The following is a 19,329-nucleotide window of genomic DNA, read 5'->3' on the forward strand; positions in this document are numbered from 1 at the left end:
TAATTTGACCTGTGCGGATCACACACTCTCTATGGAAGATTAAGCTTTCTCCAAAAGAAGACTCTCAAGTGATAGAAATTCATGTCATTTTTCCTTTTAGAAAAAAATAAGATGTGTGTGAAATTTCAGCCACCTCATATACCTTTAGCCTCATGTGTCTAAATTACCCAGACGGCATCTCATCCCAGCTCTGTCACACCCCCCGGAACTTCCACCCCTTTAAATCAGAGACTCCTGAGTTCACTTCCTTTAGCCTTTTAATAGTAGCTTTTTCATATGTTCCAATATGTGCTTTCAACTTGGCAAGATACAAATCATGCCTTCCTCATTATTATGAGTCCATCGCAAGAAGTACAAAAATCAAAGGCAGAGTGTGCTCTGAAAAATCAAGCCATGGTTATCATACACGCATGAACAATGACCTATTCTTTGAAAATTCAACACAAGGGATTTACGAAAAGGTAGACCTGTGACACAAAGGTGAATGTTGTTTTTAATTCTTGAGTACACTTCACTCTTGTAAAGAAGTCAAGGATTCTTTTCCCTTACTCCTCTGCTGAATTGGATCGAATACGGGTCGCCTATGAAACTGATTCTAGGTGGCATGGTCTCAATGGAAAATTTTTTGAGAGATTCTGCTGAAGACATTTATTCTGCCCCACTAGAATCTGCAAAATGCGGATATGAAGGTGTCTTTGGCCCCGTGTTGTTTTCCACCCAGTGCTCATTTAAAAGAAGCCCTCAAGAGAGACAAAAGATTTACAGTTCTAGGAATAATTCTACCTTAAGCTCTTAGCTTTGCAAACCTCTCAACTTTGCACTCTTAAGCTTTGGAAAATAATAAAATGCTGGCCCCTTTCCTTTCCAAACAAGGCCCAGTTTAATAACTTAGCCCAGGCCACCTGGCAAGTCACTGGTAGGGGTGACATGTGGTCAAGCAGTGCTTCTGGAGTCATGCCATTGTTTCTCATGGCAGAGAGCAGATCCTATTCTGTGAGCACAGGTGATATTGCGGGCGTGTCGCATCCAACCAAAGACGGAGGCTCTAGACCAACCCTTTTCCCATCTTGAGAACACAGAGGTATATCCAAGCAAAGGAAAACAATAATAAAAGATCATATTTAATGATTCCAAAATAAAATAGAAGATAAGCTCCTCTTTCAGCCTATTTTGACAGGAATGTGTAGAAGAGGTGGAAAACCATCCATCCCTTTGCGACGTGTGTGACTGTCCAGGGTCCCAAGAGCATCTGGGGGACTGGTAGAGCCGGGCGTGGCCCTCCTGAACTTGACCCTGCAGTGGCTTTTTACATTTGCGTCAAAGAGCCCACCCGGGCCTGTCTGGGTCTGCAGGAGACCCAGAGAGCGCTTGGAAGCGAGAGGGCTTGGCCATGAGTGGCAGGAACAGGAGCGTGGCCTGATGTCTATTTTCTTTTCATTCAACTTGAAAATAAAAAAGAACATCCGCTGAATATGGAGCTGACCGAGAATGTTCACAGAGGAGAAGGGCCGTTTTCAAAGACCCTGACGGGGAAAGGGGAGGGCAGGTCGGGGAGAGCAGAGGCTGGGCAGGAGCAGAAAGCTGGCCTCTCTCTTTTAATATTTCCTTCGAACTCAACTCCTGGTGTAAGTGCACCCCTGATTTCTATCGGCCCTTTCTCCTCTTCTCTTCCTCCTCCTCCTCCTCCTATTTGGGCTGAAGCCTATCAGTTGCCAGTGAAGCATATCAGTTTAGGCAACAGGTTACTTTTTATGGGGTCCTAAGAAAGCAGATCCCGTTCTATGGGGACCCTTATTTTACAGATTCCATTTCTTCTATTACAAGTAGCCTTTGGAAGTTCCAGGACCGATGGAACCTCCTGAACTTATAAATAAATAAAGGGCACAGAGGACTTGTCAAGCAAGAGATAAAACCATTCTTATTTAGCCATAAGCCTGCCGATGTGGTGATGAGATTCCAGTGGTGGGAAGCCCTGTAACCTTTTGAGGGATTTCCCAGGCATTTCCCTTAACCTTGAGTAGCAAGTGCATCCGGGACAGACCATTGGCTTGGTAAACTACAAATAAACTCAGCCATAAAAATCCTCCAACAGGATCTACACTGCTCCCTCCCCCGCTCCCCTAACCTGTGCCAATCGATTGGCCGCTGTCTATGCTCTTTTATTTCCACTGGCTTCTCCTTGCCTTGCAAAAGGTCAGAAAGCACTTCCATATTGTTTCTGGACATCACTCACAGGGTCAGCATCTAGGACATGGGACGGGACATCACAAATGGTCAGTCATGCACATGTCATGTGATTTTTCATCGCTTTCGGCAGGAGGGAATCGGTAGCTCTTAATCCTTAACAGCAGCTGAAGCTCCTCCTCTCACAATCCCGGTTCTAGGACAGGACAGAACGTCTTCAAGAGCCTCAGAAAGAAAACAGTGCTGCCGCCTTGACCTTCTGCGAGATTTGGTTGAGGGACGCTGGAATGGGGGCTCAGCAGATCTGAGATAAGACTTTCGAGGCAGACTTTCTCACGTCTTCCCGACGAGCTGTTGGGACCCAGACTTTGCTGGTGAAGAAACTGAGGGATCACAGCGCAAAGGGTTAAGGTGGGAGAAGTACAGCTGTTTATTAGGAAAACCCTTTTAGGTCTCTGACAAAGTAACAACAGAAATCATACTGATTAAAGGACCTCCAGGGTTTAATAGTTCAAAAACATAGATAAATACCTTGTTAGAGATAAATAGTTGCACCCTTTGGGTATTTCCCAGAAGCATCTGAAAATGTCCCAGGGGGTCTGTAGCAGGGGATGCAGGGCCAGTACACCCCCAGCCCCTACCCCACGGGAAAGACATGCCCAGGGATTGGGCTGCTGGAAGGGCAACATAGACCCGTTCAAATTTCCTCCCATAAAGTTAAAAAAAAAAAAAAAAAAAATCCTCCCAAGAACCAATCCCTTTTAGCCCTGGGGAACATCCTTAGCAGGTGGCTGCTACCTGGAAGGTGGGGTGGAGGGAAAGTTAGGGATCGAGAAGATGGATTTGCGGAGGTTTTTAGAAGCCATCCATAGCCCACCCCAGGGGGTGAGAGGCTTCCAGGCAGGAACTGGAACAGTCAAATTTGTGCCGATTATAAAGGGGCCCTCGTTTCAGAAAGCAATGCAGTTTTTAGAAGTTGGATCTGACTTTAAAAAACAAAACACACAAAAAAAAACCCAAAAAAGGAATAGAAAATTTTATGCTTAAAAAAAAAAAAAAAAAAAAAAAAAGATTCCCCAATGAAACAATCAGTAGCACACCGCATCTGTGAAATGTCCCAGCTCCCTGTAATTGCTGTGTCTCTGATGGCAGTTTTCGTTCTAAGGTCACGGAGCAGGTGGTTACACCCCAATCTTCATGTCCACATTCTGCAGGTTCCGTGTCTCGTCCGCCGTCATAAACTGGTCTGGGGTCTCTGTCGACTCCTTGTTCACCAAATGCACCATCTCCTGAGACTTGCTGGCTTCTCCATTGAGTCCGCTTGGCTTTCTCTCTTCCACAGGTCCATTGCCATTGTTAATCACCAGCTTTTTCTTCTGCCCACACCTAATTATTTAAAAAATCAAAGGCGAAACATCAGTGCAATGACCCAATTATCGTTGTCACTGTCACTGCCATATCACTGTGGTTCATGGCAGTCTGAGTATGTTTCATCATCCTGACTCTTAACAATTGGCACTTCTCAAGGCGAGGTCCCTGGATCAGCAGCAAAAGCATCACCTGTAAACTTATTAGAAATGCAAGTTCTTAGCCCCACCTCAGACAAACGGAATCAGAAAACTCAAGGAGTGGAGCCCTGGGTCTATAGTGTAGTGAGTGACTCCTCAGGCTGTTCTGATGTGCCCTTGAATTTGAGAGTCAGTGGTCACAACTCTGGGAAGCCAGTACTATTGTGATCCCCCCAACAGCTAAGGAAATCTTGGGGCTGAGAAACATCCATAACATGTTCCAGGTTATTCAACAAGTAATGAAAGAACTGGGATTCTAACCCTGGTGTGTCTGCCCCCCAAGTCTAGCTCTCCTTCCATCATACTGGTCTGGGGAAATGTTTGCCTCTTTTAAACTCTTTAGCAGTTTCCGCGGACTCCAACAAACCATCAGCGTGACACGACTGTACATCATTTTGATTTGTGTATTCAAGAAAGTCCCCTAACTTCCTCTCCCAGTCAACACTTTGTTGGCCTTGTCACAATTAATAGCTGCAGGTCCCGAGGAGAATGAAACCCCATTTTTCTAGACGTATAGGCCATATTGATTTTTTCCCTTAACATTGGTTGACTGCCCTATAACCCTGAATATAGGAGGTTTAACCACATAAGACAAGTTGTTCGCTACTACTTTAAGATTCCTCGGTAACATTACTTTAAGCTTCAAACACAGACGGTCTTCTATAGGAGTTCCCATCGTGGCTCAGTGGTTAACGAATCTGACTAGGAACTATGGGGTTGCGGGTTCGGTCCCTGGCCTTGCTCAGTGGGTTAAGGATCTGGCGTTGCCGTGAGCTGTGGTGTAGGTTGCAGATGCAGCTCGGATCTGGCGTTGCTGTGGCTCTGGCGTAGGCCGGGGTCTACGTCTCCAATTAGACCCCTAGCCTGGGAACCTCCATATGCCTTGGGAGCAGCCCAAAAAATGGCAAAAAGACAAAAAAAGAAAAAAGGTCTTCTGTAGACCATGACCTTGAGTTTATTGCTGGGTCATAGCACTGCCTGACCCCACCCAGCCTGACACAATGCTTCCTCTTTCCTGTAACAGGATCACTGCCCCACATCGAGAGGTCAGATGCTGCTTAAACAAAAGCACAGTTGCAGACGCTCAAACCAAGAAGTGGGGTGGGGACAAGGAGAAATGGGCTAGCATTTATTGGACACCTCCTGAATGCCAGGCGCGTTACAAGGAATTTCATAATCTCGCAAAACCGCTATTACTCCATTGTACAGCAGTGGACACTGAGGCTCAGGGACATTTAGTAACTAACTTGAGGTCACACAGCTGGTAAGAGAGACAGCGTCCGTATTCATGGACTTTGGATCATAAAAGCTCTGCCCCGCTCTATTCAGGCTGTTAACCATCTGGAGACTTGGAAAAGGTATGAAGTCGGAATTGTTCACTTTGCCGCTGGATGTTTGGAGTTGTAGAGACAAAGCTTCCATTATTCATGATCGTGGGCCATTCTCTCTAGGACTGCCAGGGCCATAAACTTTAATCACTTGTTTGGGGAAGTAGAAATTCTACCTCCTGAGTGAGAGGTCGAGCCTGTCTCCTCTGGCACAATGTCACGGGTGGCGGAAAGGATGCTCGACCGGCCTGTGCAGGTTGGTGGGACTGAGGCTATGCATGTAGTCCACAGAGACAAGAGCAGGCACATGGAAGGTCTAGACTTCACTACTGTGTGACCTGAGGCAACTCACTTAACTGCTCTGAGCCCTACCTTTCTTATCTGTTACATCAGGCTGTTAAGAGTACTAGTCTCACAGCATTGTGAAAATCCCCTGAAACAGATCCTGGCATTGGATATATGAGTCCACAACTGTTTTATTTATTTATTTATGTGGACTTTTTGCCTTTTCTAGGGCTGTACCCGTGGCATATGGAGGTTCCCAGGCTAGGGGTCTAATTGGAGCTGTAGCTGCCAGCCTACACCACAGCCACAGCAACACGGGATCCGAGCCACATCTGCGACCTACACCACAGCTCATGGCAATGCTGGATCCTTAACCCACTGAGTGTTGCCAGGGATCACACCCGCGTTCTCATGGATGCTGGTCGGGTTCGCTAACTGCTGAGCCACGATGGGAACTCCCACAGCAGTTTTATTTGTTGCTCTTCTAAAAACATTGTGGGATGAGGAAACCAAAGCCTTGGATAAGCACTTAGAACAGTATCTGGAACACGGTAAATGTTCAAAAAGCACTCTCTGTAATCATTAACATAACCAGAGCCACATGAAACGGGTTTGGTTTGTTTCTTCTAACTACCTCTGCCCGCCTTGCTATATTTACCATGCACATGATGTAAAAAGCAAAAGATGGAACACTGCTTGTGTTTTTTTTTTTTTTTCCAAATTACCAGGGGTATCACAGGTGTTCTTTAGAGAAAAGGTGTCTTATTCAACTAATTCCATGCACCGGCCTAATAACTGCTTGAGAAGTTTGATAAACTATTTCAGGAAAATGATTTATCATCATAAAAACTGTCCAGGCAGGAGGGGTGCAGTGGGGATTTGTGTTGTTACCCTAAATAAAGCTGATGTGGAACGTGGGAAACATTCGACCTGCAGGGCTTAGCAGTGGAGGGGCGGGGGGGGCTTGGGTTTGGTCCTGCCCTGTCTCTCTTTGGATTTCTGGGTCGCTGTTTTCTGTCTGAGTTTCTTCAGGAGTGTAGGGTGATGCTCATAAATAATTCAGCCCAGTATTTGGTGCTTCGGGCCTTTTACAAGTAGCTTTACAAAGCAAGTTCTCATTGTTTTATTCTTAGTTAGAGGAATTTTGAAAGGAAGATCAGAGATAAAGGGACTTCAGAGGTGATCCAGCCAACCTCTTTTCTGAGTCCAAGAAGTCAGGTACGACGTTCAAAACTACCCTGCTAGTTATGGGAGGACCTATGTAGTCTCTGCATCTTAGACGTTCTGACTCTAAAGGTCAGAGGTCTTTACTGAACTGCATCTTGCTCGTATCCCCTTTCCCCTTAAATCCCAGGCGTCAGCTGACGATGCAGGGGCCACAACCTGGAAGACACCCAACTGAAGCTTGGCTGGGCTGGGTGGGGTTTAAAACCCAGGTAAGGTACCTTTAGGGCATGGTGGAATTGATCTAGAAAGACTTAGGGAGGTAACTCAACAGCTGATCCTAGGTCTCTTCGACCTGATGATCCTTAAAGATATTTCGAGATTTATTTGGCGTTATGTTAGAGCTGGCCATTCCATGCGGTGGCCCCCAGCCGTATATGGCTATTTAAATTTATACTTCTTAAAATGAAATAAAATAAAAAATCCACTTCTACCGACGATAATGGAAAAACAAAAAAATCATCTTAAGGAATAAATAAAAACTCCCTTCTCAAGTTGATCTAGCCACAGTATTAGCACTCAGTGGCCACAAGTGGTTAGTGGTTATGTGTTAGCACAGAGGCGGAACACGTCTGTCATCACAGAGAGTTCAACCAGACAGCTCTGCTGCACAGGGCAGAAGGAGGCTGGGTCCGTACAGATTACAGTGAGCTAGACTGCAATTTAAAAGAAGGGAGACTTTTTTTTTTGCTTTTTAGGGCCGCACCCATGGCATATGGAGGTTCCCAGGGAAGGGGTCAAATCAGAGCTGCAGCTGCCGGCCTACACCACAGCCACAGCAACGCCAGACCTGAGCCGCATCCGCGACCTACACCACAGCTCACGGCAATGCCAGATTCTTAACCCCCTGAGGGAGGCCAGGGATTGAGCCCACATCCTCAGGGATACTAGTCAGGTTCTTAACCTGCTGAGCCACAAGGGAACTCCTAGGAAGACATTTCTAAATCATGGCGCTTTGCAGAGGGGACATACCAAGCAGAGAGCAGATGACTGCCCTCTAGGCTGTACGGAAAAGACAGTTATTCCCATGAAAGTGAAAGCCAGCAAAGGCCTTTTCTGCACAATCAACATAGAAGACTTTCTTACTCATTCCTGTTTCGTGAAGCCTTCTCTGGCCAGGTCCTCACCTTTTTTCTTGTCTTCAGACAAATCAGATAAATTACTTAAGGGAAAGGCATCTAACATTCTCTTGGGCCTCGTCCAAGAGTTATCAGCCCAACTGACTCCTAGAACAATCGTTGGTTCTTCGGGAGAATGCATAAAGTGATAACTCCACAGGAAAACTGCAATTCAAGGACTCTGGTTATAGGAAGAACAGCAAGGAAAGCTGATGTGGGTTATGACAAGGTGGGGAGAAGCTAAAGAAATGATAGGGGAGTTCTCGTCGTGGTGCAGTGGAAACGAATCTGACTGGGAACCATGAGATTGCGGGTTTGATCCCTGGCCTCGCTCGGTGGGTTAAGGATCCGACATTGCCATAAGCTGTCGTATAGGTCACAGATGTGGCTCGGATCTGGCATTGCTGTGGCTGTGGTGTAGGCTGGCAGCTGTAGCTCCGACTGGGCCCCTAGCCTGGGAACCTCCATATGCTGCTGATGTGGCTCTAAAAAGGATTAAAAAAAAAAAAAAAAAAAAAGATAGGATCCCTAAATCAGCATCTTTCCCCCTCTTCCCCGAGGCATGTGGAAAGAGCAGCTACCCAAGTCACATCCGTGACAACCTGGTGCAACCCTAGGGAACTCCTAAATCCGCATCTTTAAATGGGATTCACAGATCTCGTCCTCTGGGAAGCCCACATTTAACCTCTTGAATCTCAATTTCAGCCATGAAAGCTTTTCCACTTCTATCTTTTAACTATAATTCATGTAACAGGGCCTGGCCCAGAGTATGTTCTCAATACACATTAGCCGACTCAAAATGCAGCCGGCCAGTACTGCCATGAAACCTCAAGATTTGTGCAGAGAAAGGAAGGTACCCTTTTCCTTCTTCTGCAGGGCTGCCAGCAGGAGCTGCCACGCAAAAGACGTTTGTTGAATAAGTGAACGCCTGTCGTAGGCCTCTTATCTTCAACCAAACCTTCTCTGAGGAAGCTCGGGTTCTGTATCCCTGTATAACGCAACGCTCAAAGCAGAAAGGCCCCAGCCTTTTAGGAGGTTTAGAAACAGGCTGGTGGCTTTAGAAGCAGTGCGCATCGAGGGGCTGGTGCAGCTGTTAACCACCCTTTAGTGACGTGGCAAGTCTGTTTTCCATTATCACATCAGGACATAGTGATTTATGGCATCCAAGCGGCTACTTTCCCGGGAGATGTTTTTCCATGGACCCGGCGTGTCCCTGTTTGCCTGTTGCTAGGGTGACCGCGGGTCTTGGGGTGAGGGGGGGAAGTGAGGAGGCTCATTGCAGACATGCTGCAGGCATGCTGAGGCTGAGAGCCGACGTGTGAGCGCACCAGCCACACTGCGGGGACTCCAGCTGCTCTGGGGACAGCTGAGATGCTTCTCCGAGGTCTCCCCCGCGTTGAGAGCATCTGAGGCCAACATTTCTATGGCGACATGCGCAAAACTTACAGACTGTATATGTGAGCAGAAGTGGTGCATGCTATCTATGGCTTGGGACAGAAGGACTGATTGCCAAAGGGAAATTCATATTTAATTGCCTGAAAGTAATCTAAGAGAACACACAGAGGCCGAGAGAAGGTATAAAGACACGCTTTGTAAGGGCTCCCCCCAGGTCACATTATTTAAATTCAACTAAAAAATATATATATCTCTTTCCCTTTAGTCTTGGGAGACTTCTAGGAGGTCCTTCAGATCTCTGTGACTAGCGTTTGTTGCTTAAACAACTGGCTATCATGATTAATTTTTTAAAAACCATGTCCCCAAAGGTACAGATAACAACAAAGGCTCTTTGACTTTAAAAGCACTCTCGTTGTAAAACGGCATTATTTGATTTCCTCTGATAAGCAGACATGCTGCACGGGCTGCACACACAGGGCAATGGGATTAGAAGTTTCTTTTCTTTTCTTTTTTTTTTTTTTTTTGTCTTTTCTAGGGCCGCTCCAGTGGGCATATGGAGGTTCCCAGGTCAGGGGTCGAATCGGAGCTGTAGCCGCCGGCCTACGCCAGAGCCACAGCAACGCGGGATCCGAGCCGAGTCTGCAACCTACAGCACAGCTCACGGCAACACCGGATCCTTAACCCACTGAGCAAGGCCAGGGACCGAACCCACAACCCCATGGTTCCTAGTCGGATTCGTTAACCACTGCGCCACGACGGGAACTCCAGAAGTTTCTTGCTTTCCAAAACCAACAACAAAAATTTTCTCCAGGTCTTTACCAGAAGGGGGGGGGTGCATTCTCTAGCCTGGTGGATGATCTAGTGATTGAATAAAGGTGGCCCCACTTGGAAATACAATTATTATTATTTTTTTGTCTTTTTAGGGCCGCACCCTCGGCATAGGGAACTTCCCAGGCTAGGGGTCGAATCGGAGCTACAGCTGCCGGCCTACACCACAGCAACGTGGGATCTGAGGTTCATCTGCGACCTACAGCACAGCTCACGGCAACGCCAGATCCTTAACCTACTGAGCGAGGCCAGGGATCAAACCTGCGTCCTCATGGGTGCTAGTCGGGTTCGTTAACCACTGAGCCACGACGGGAACTCCCTGGAAATAAAATTCTTTGGCTTTATAAGAAGAAACCTCTAAGGGGCATTTACATAATATTTGACATCCCTTTGCATTTGCTCAGAGAAAAATTACACATCTTTAGAGGCTCTTGAACAGGACATTTAGACCTGCATGCCTGGAGGACCCTTGTGAAAACCCATTTCCTCTGATGCTAGAATAACTGTTCTCCTTCCTGTCACTTTAGGTAGCATTATTTTTGGAGCCTGGTCACAGCTCAATCCAGTATATGCATCGTGTAAATTCCAAAACAACAGGGCTTGGTTGAGGGAGGGAGAGAGGAACCTTTGACGAGATGAAAAGAGCCCACATGCCAGTTCTGGGGAGCTGACTGGTTGTATTCTGACTTTCCCAAGTAAGGAGGCTGTAGACCTCACTCTCAGGGAACTCTTCCTCGGCCAGAACCTGCAGCCTTTCAATCCCAGCTTCCAGAGGGTGGAAAATGATGTCATTACCAAAAACCGATGCATAAGAACACAAACCCAATTCCTGCTTTCCATAAGGTTCTAGAAGTGTGCAGGAGGCCTCAGACAGGCTAAAAGGCCAACCCCTGGATCTCTATGCCATGTTTTTGTGCACTGTGAATATCCTTAATATCTGTCCAATGAATCCATGAATGCGTCTGTTCTTTTACATCTTCCAGGTGAGCTGTTTCACAACTTTCATCAGATAGAGTCTTGATGGGCTTAAACCTCCCCCAATGAAGAACCACAAAAGAGTTCCTGTCGTGGCTCAGTGGTTAACAAATCTGACTAGGAGCCATGAGGTTGCAGGTTCGCTCCCTGGCCTTGCTCAGTGGGTTGAGGATCCGGCATTGCGTGAGCTGTGGTGTAGGCCAGTGGCACAGCTTCGATCTCACGTTGCTGTGGCTGTGGTGTAGGCCAGTGGCTACAGCTCTGGTTCAGTCCCTAGCCTGGGATCCTCCATATGCCACAGGTGTGGCCCTAGAAAAGGCAAAAAGACAAAAAAAGAAAAAAAAAAAAAGACCTTCTTCCCCAGCCCCTAGCCAAGGCAGTGCCGGAAGCAGAGTGCAGCTGCCTCGTGCCAACTGCATGTGTCTTCTTTTCCTCTGCATCTGCGCCAGGCGTGCTGTCCATCGCCCAGCTGCTGGTCCCCAGTGTGCCTGGCCATGCACACCCGCACATGGTGGAATAGAAGGACTAGAGCTCAACTTCTCTCCTTAAAACAACAAAATTCATAACTAAAGGCTGAGCAATCTTCACCCAAATGGACCAGAAACCTTAAAAAAGATATCCTACTCCAGAAGAAAAAGAGGAGGCCACATCAAGAGGTAGGAGGGGTGATTTCGCGATATAAACAACCCCATACCTCCCAGGTGGGAAGCCCCACAGACTGGAAACTAACTGGTTCACAGAGACTCACCTACAGGAGTGAGCGTTCTGAGCCACACGTCAAACTCTCATGTGTGGGGATCTGGCACTGGGAGAAAGAGCCCCTGGAGCATCTGGCACTAAAGGCCAGTGGGGCTTGTGCACAGGTGCTCCAAGGGACTGGAGGAAATGGAGACCTCATTCTTAAAAGGTGCACACAGACTTTCACATGCACTGGGTCCCAGGGCAAAGTAAAGTCTCCATGGGAATCTGGGTCAAACCTGATTGCAGTTCTTGGAGGACATCCTGGGAAAATAGGGGTGAATGTGGCTTGTTGCCAGGGAAGGACAATGAAAGCAAAGCTCTCAGGAATATTCAGCAGCCTGCCTTTCTCTGGGAAGTGGCCATTTTGGGACAATCTGGCCCCACCCATCAGCGCTGAGAAGCCCCAGGGCAAACAACAACCCAGGTGGGATCACAGCCCCGCCCCTCAGTAAACAGGCTGCCTAAAGACCTCTCTGGCACACAACCCGCCTCTAATCCCATCCAGAGACTAAGCCCCACCCAGAAGAAGAAGAGGCGGCCACATCAACAGGTAGGATATAAACAACCCCATACCTCCCAGCTGCCGGTCCCCAGCCCCTCCCATCAGGAAGCCTACAGCAAGCCCCCATACTGACTTCAGCCACAAGGGAGGCAGTCACCAGAAGTAAGACAGGCTTACAACTCTATTAGCTGTAAAAAGGTCACCACACCAAAAACCTATAAAAATGAAAAGACAGAGAACTATAACTCAGATGAGGGAGAAAGAAAAAACCCCAGAAAATCAGCTAAGTGATGAGATTCTCAGCCTTCAAGAAAGAGACTTTAAACTGTTGATGCTGAAAATGATGCAAGACATTGGAAATAAACTGGAGGCAAAGGTGGATAACTTCCAGGAAACACTGAGCAAAGAGATACAAGATATAAAACTTAAACAAGAAGAGATGCAAAATACAATAACTGAAATAAAAAATTCACTAGAAGCAGCTAACAGCAGAATACAGGAGGCAGAAGAATGAATCAGCGAGGTGGAGGACAGATTAGTGGAAATTACAGATGTGGAACAGAAAAGAGAAAAAAGATTGAAAATGAAGAAAACAAAAGAGAACTCTGGGACAATGTTAAACACACCAACATCCATATTATAGGGGTGTCAGAATGAGAAGAGAGAGAGAAGGGGACAGAAAAAGTATTCAAAGAGATAATAGCTGCAAACTTCCCTAACATGGGAAAGGAACCACTTGCTCAAATTCATATAAAATAAACCCAAGGAAGAACACCCTGAGACACATATTAATCAAACTGACCTTTTAAAATTAAAGACAAAGAGAAAATATTGAAAGCAGCCAGGGAAAAGAAAAAAATAACATACAAGGGAACCCTGATAAGGTTATCAGCAGATTTTTCAGCAGTAACTCTGCAGGCCAGAAGGAAGTGGCATGATATACTTAACGTGATGAAAAGAAAAAATCTCCAACCAAAATTACTTTACCCAGCAAGGCTCTCATTCAGATTTGAAGGAGAAATCAAAAGCTTCACAAATAAGCAAAAGTGACGAGAATGCAGCAACACTAAACCAGCCTTACAACAAATACTAAAGGAACTTCTCTAGGCCAAAAAGAAAAGGCTGCAACAGGAAAACAAATATACCACAAATGACATGGCTCACCAGTAAAGGTATATATACAGTAAAGATACGAAATCATCCATGCACAATTATGCCACCAAAATCAGAAATCATGAGAAGAGGTGGGTACAAATGCAGGACACTGGAGATGCACTTGCAATTAAGAGACCAATAACTTAAAACCACCTCATATAGATACACAGACTCAGATCAAAACTTCAGAATAACTGCAAACCAAAAATCTACAATTGATACACAAACAAATAAGAGAAGTCAACTCAAGTACAGCACTAAAGATAGTCATCAAACCACAAGAGGAGAAAACAAGAGAAGGGAAGAAAAAAGAGCAACAAAAACAAATCCAAAGCAATTCATAAAATGGCAATAAGAACATACATATCAATAATTACCTTAAATGTTAATGGACTAAATGCCCCAACCAAAAGATGTAGACTGGCTGAATGGATACAAAAACAAGATCCATATATATGCTGTCTTCAAGAGACCCACCTCACTTCTAGGGACACATACAAATTGAAAATGAGAGGATGGAAGAAAATATGCCATGCAAACGGGAATCAAAAGAAAGCTGGAGTGGCAATACTCATATCAGACAAAATAGACTTTAAAATGAAGAATATTTTAAGGGACAAGGAAGGTCACTACATCATGATCAAAGGATTAATCCAAGAAGAAGATATAACAATTTTAAATATCTACACACCCAACATAGGTTCACCACAATATATAAAGCAACTGCTAACAACCTTAAAAGGACAAATCAACAATAACACAATCATAGTGGGGGACTTGAACACCCCACTTACAGCAATGGACAGATCATCCAGACAGAAAATCAATAAGGAAACACAGGCCCTGAATGAAGCATTAGACCAGATGGACTTAATAGATATTTATAGGACACTCTATCCAAAAGCAACAGAATATACATTCTTCTCAAGTGCACATGGAACATTTTCTAAGATTGATCACATCCTGGGCTACAAATCCAACCTCGGTAACTTTAAGAAAATTGAAATCATATCAAGCATCTTTTCTGACCACAATGCTATACGACTAGAAATCAAGAAGAAAAGAACTGCAAAAAACACAAACACGTGGAGACTCAACAACATGCTACTAAACAACCAATGGATCACTGAAGAAATTAAAAAATACCTAGCAGCAAATGACAATGAAGATATGACACTCCAAAACCTATGGGATGTAGCAAAAGCCGTTCTAAGAGGAAAGTTTATAGCAATACAAGCCCACCTTGGGAAACAAGAAAAAGCCCAAATAAACAAGCTAACTTTACATCTAAAGCAGCTCGAGAGAGAACAGACAAGACCTAAAGTTAGTAGAAGGAAAGAAATCATAAAGATCAGAGCAGAAATCAATGAAATAGAAACAAAGAAAACCATAGAAAAGATCAATGAAACGAAAAGCTGGTTCTTTGAAAAGATCAACAAAATTGATAAACCCTTAGCCAGACTTATCAAGCAAAAAAGAGAGGACTCAAATCAATAAAATTAGAAATGGAAAAGGAGAAGCAACAATGGACATCACAGAAATACAAAGGATCATAAGAGATTACTATATACAACTATATGCCAATAAAATGGAAAACCTAGAAGAAATGGACAAATTCTTAGAAAAGTACAATCTTCCAAGACTAAACCAGGATGAAATGGAAAAGACGAATGGACCAATCAAAAGAACTGAAATTGAAACTGTAATTAAAAAACTTCCAACAAACAAAAGTCCAGGACCAGATGGCTTCACAGGCGAATTCTATCAAACATTTAGAGATGAGCTAACACCTCTCCTTCTGAAACTATTTCAAAAAGTTGCAGAGGAAGGGATACTCCCAAACTCATTCTATGAGGCCACCATCACCCTGATACCAAAACCAGACAAAGATACCACAAAAAAAGAAAATTACAGGCCAATTTCACTGATGAACATCAATGCAAAAATCCTCAACAAAATACTAGCAAACCGCATCCAATAATACATTGAAAGGATTGTACATCATGATCGAGTGGGATTTATCCCAGGGATGCAAGGGTTCTTCAATATCCGCAAATCCATCAGTGTGCTACACTACATTAACAAACTGAAGAATAAAAACCATATGCTCCGATGTTCATTGCAGCACTCTTTTCAATAGCCAAGACATGGAAACAACCTAAATGTCCATCGACAGAGGAGTGGATCAAGAAGATGTGGTACATATACACAATGGAATATTACTCAGCCATTAAAATGAACGAAATACTAGCATTTTTAGCAACATGGATGGACCTAGAAATTATCATGCTAAGTGAAGTCAGCCATACAATGAGACATCAACATCAAATGCTTTCACTGACATGTGGAATCTGAAAAAAGGACAGACGGAACTTCTTTGCAGAACAGATGCTGACTCACAGACATTGAAAAACTTAACGGTCTCCAGAGGAGACAGTTTGGGGGGTGGGGGGATGTGCTTGGGCTGTGGGATGGAAATTCTGTGAAATCAGATTGTTAGGATCATCATACAACTACAGATGTGATAAATTCATTTGAGTAATAAAAAAAAAACAAACAAAAACCAACCCCACAAAAGAGTCAACCACTATTGAAAAGCAGAGGTGCAAACAATCACAGTCTCCTTTCTCTGGAGGAAGCTGTACTGTCCCCACGAATCTCTGGGATCTTATCAAAACATACTCTCTGATACAGGAGGTCTGGGTTAGGGCCTGAGATTCTGCATTTCTCAAAAGATTCTCAGGGTACCAAGGCTGCTGGTTCCAGGAGCTCCACTCTGTGTAACAAGGAAAAATCACCTAAGGTTTGTTTTGTTTTGTGATTTTTTTTTTTTGGCTGTACCCACAGCATGCAGAAGTTCCTGGGTCAGGGATGGAACCCATTACACAGCTGCAACCCAAGCCACAGCAGTGACAAAGCCACCAGGGAACTCGAGATTTTTTTTTTTTTTGTCTTTTTGCCTTTTCTAGGGCCGCTCCCTCGGCATATGGAGGTTCCCAGCCTAGGGGTCTAGTTGGAGCTATAGTCACCGGCCTGCACCAGAGCCACAGTCAACTCAGGATCCAAGCCACGTCTGGGACCTACACCACAGATCACAGCACTGCCGGATCCTTAACCCACTGAGCAAGGCCAGGGATCGAACCCACAGCCTCATGGTTCCTAGTTGGATTCGTTAACCACTGTGCCATGACAGGAACTCCAAGATTTTTTTTTTAATTGAAGAATAATTGACTTAGAATATTCTATGAGTCTCAGGTGTACAACACAGTACTTCAATATATTTTAGATTTTACTCTATATAAAATAAATATGAAATACTGGCTATATTGCCTGTGTTGTACGCCATATCCCAGTAGCTTATCTACTTTATAGGTAGTAGTTATACAGCCTAAGTTTCGGTAATGCCCTTTCAAAGCTGAAGGCTCTGAGGAGCATCCCCTTACCTCCTCCGACTGTTGACGGCAATGCAAACTGCAAGAATCAAGGCCAGGGCCAGAAGGGACGCCAGGATGATCAGCCATTCTGGTGTGAGAGAAGCAAAAAGCATAAGTGAGCTTGGGAAATGTGCTTTGTGACGACAAAGACACATTTTAGAGATTGACCTGGTATAAGCAAGAATTATAGTCCGCTGTACGCGTAGGTCCAACCAAAGGCCCAGCCAATAGCCAGATAATATGGGAAGAATACTTTTGCTATTTGTCTGACGGCCCTCTTGTTTTCACCCCTTATCATCAATGGAGATTTCCAAGTCCCTCCAGGAGAAATACATTTCCAGAAAAGCATAGAATGACCTGCGGAAACTTGTAAATGCCTTTGGTGCAATATTAGTAAATAGATTAAAAGAACATCCCTTAAAAGGAAGACTCCTTTCCTACATGAAATCATGCTACATTTTATGAAGGAGCAAAAGTGGAGGCCACATACTAGTGGGAAAAGGGCATATCTTCTGTGTGTGTGTGTGTGTGTGTGTGTGTGTGTGTGTGTGTGTGTGTGTGTGTGGTGGGAGCAGGTATTTGGTAAAACTTGTCAAAAGCTTTCAAAACGTGTGCGCTTTTGATCCAGGAGCTACATTTCTAAGACTTTATAGGACCTGAGAATTAGCTATAAAGTGTTTATTCCTGTGCTATTTACAATAGTGAAAGCTGGAAACATCCTAATGTCCAACAGTAAGGGATTGGTTAAGTGAATTAGGATACATCTACTAAGATACAGGGAAAGAATATTTAATAACCTTGGAAGGCTATGGGGGGGGTAACCAGTTGGGAATGTAGTTTACTAATAAACAGTGTGTCTAATTACATGTTTGAATAGAAATTACATTGACAAATGACAGCAAGGCCATACATGAAAATGGTAACCATGGTATTTCTGGATGGTGAGGTAGATAATAGGGGATCCATATTTTTACCCTTTTGTTTAGCTGTGTTTTTGAAAAACATCTCCAATAAGTAATGTTATTGCTTGTAGACCAATAAAGTGTTACAGACATGTTTTAAAACCAAGCTGTATTGGGAATGAAATACGACTTGACCATTTGAATAAATTCAGTTGCACAGTGAGTTGTATATCCGTGCCATGAACTAAAGCTTAAGGAACAAGGAAGATGGGAAGTCATTCATCAGCTACTCTTCTTTGGGAATCTTGATTCTCCTGACTTCCTGTTTAGCACCTCCTCTGCCTGAGCTCTCTTTGGTTAGGTGAATTTGAGGAGGCAAGTAGAATCCAGATGGGGGAGGCTGGTAGGAAGGTACCATTTCTGGTCTTTCCCCAGGTTTCCAGCCCTGAGATGTTCCACCATAGCTGGGAAAAATCCCGCTGCCTAATTATGGCAAAGTGCATCCCACCAACCCCAGCTGCTCAGCCTGCTGCTCTTTTTCTCATGTCCTGCTCAGACAAGCCGAGCGAGGGGACAAAGCCACGTCACCCTCTCCCCTCTCCCCCAGGAAAGTTCTGAAGAGGAGTGATTTAAAGGAATAACTTAAAATCCTAAAAAAAAAAAAAGCCTTCCTTTTTCGTAATTTCTCTTGACAAATGCTCAGTTTTGAGCCTAAGTCAAATAAAGCGTTTGCCTTGAATGCCTTAAATTTCGATGCTCAAGGGAACCAAGGGGCCCAGCCCTCTCGCTGCACGTGGAACACACTCAGGCTTTCTTCTGTCTGGATTGGTCAAGACTGTCCCTGAGAAAAGGTAGTTTTGGAGCCAAAGGAATAATTTCACTCCATCCAACACACACAGCCCCTGTATCTCCTCACTGTCTGTATTATGAAAGTTACACGCTTCACCCCCAAACCCACGATTGAAGAAGGGAAGTGGACTGGGACAGGGAGGACCTGGGCATGGCACAGAGTCCCCAGGGTGATCACTCATTTGGGAAGGAAGCTTTAAAAACTAACATGGAGCTTCTTTGGAACAGACCAGGGCCAAGTCTGAATATGAGCTCAGCCAATCTATAGGATGGAGGAAAAAAAAAATGAATGTTCCCTTCTTTCCCATCAAGGGGCTGTCCTGTTCCCCTTCACCCTTTAGCTTGCACAGAAGGGCCATCAGGTTCAAGGTGAGACATTTAGGAGCGTGTGCTTCCTTTCCGGGACCTCCGAGAGAGACCTCCTCTTAGCATTAATTTTTTTGTCACAGCTCAAAACTCACCTGGAATTTGAGATTTCCGTATAGGACCAGAGGTTGTGTTTGCCTCACCTTCTTGACTCCCACTTGAGTGGCCTAGAGAAAAAACAACATCCTTCAACCAGAACTTGGAACACACAAGCACGAGTTCCTTACAGAGCAGCACACAGGGCCAACCGCTGTGGGGCTGCATTACCGCAAAGCTATTTATAGATTCGAGCCACAGACATTCATAATACGTCGCATGAAAAATATCTCCCCAGAGGAGTTGGTTTGATTAAGGCTAAGGTCTGGACATGTTATTTTTCAACAAGAGCACGAGGATTCACTCCAAGGGTACAGCACAGGAAATCCGACTTCTGTCTCTTATCAGCAACCGCTGCTGGGTCAAGTCATCCCTCTCC

General features: G+C 44.8%; 1 protein-coding gene across 12 annotated transcripts in view; it reads right to left on the reverse strand.

Annotated features, from left to right (window-relative positions):
• The window catches only part of CD44 (CD44 molecule (Indian blood group)), a 95,511-nt gene continuing 76,421 nt past the window's right edge, over nucleotides 240–19,329 (reverse strand). For all 12 annotated transcript variants that reach the window (XM_013994425.2, XM_021085280.1, XM_021085279.1 and 9 more), the window contains 3 exons: nucleotides 18,950–19,021; nucleotides 16,747–16,825; nucleotides 240–3,570 (listed from right to left, as the gene is read on the reverse strand). In XM_013994425.2, coding sequence (XP_013849879.1) covers nucleotides 3,366–3,570; nucleotides 16,747–16,825; nucleotides 18,950–19,021 — 356 coding nt within the window. In that variant the 3' untranslated portion in view covers nucleotides 240–3,365. The remainder of the gene's footprint in view (nucleotides 3,571–16,746; nucleotides 16,826–18,949; nucleotides 19,022–19,329) is intronic.

This window comes from Sus scrofa, chromosome 2 (genome assembly GCF_000003025.6).
Source record: "Sus scrofa isolate TJ Tabasco breed Duroc chromosome 2, Sscrofa11.1, whole genome shotgun sequence".
NCBI lineage: Eukaryota > Metazoa > Chordata > Mammalia > Artiodactyla > Suidae > Sus > Sus scrofa.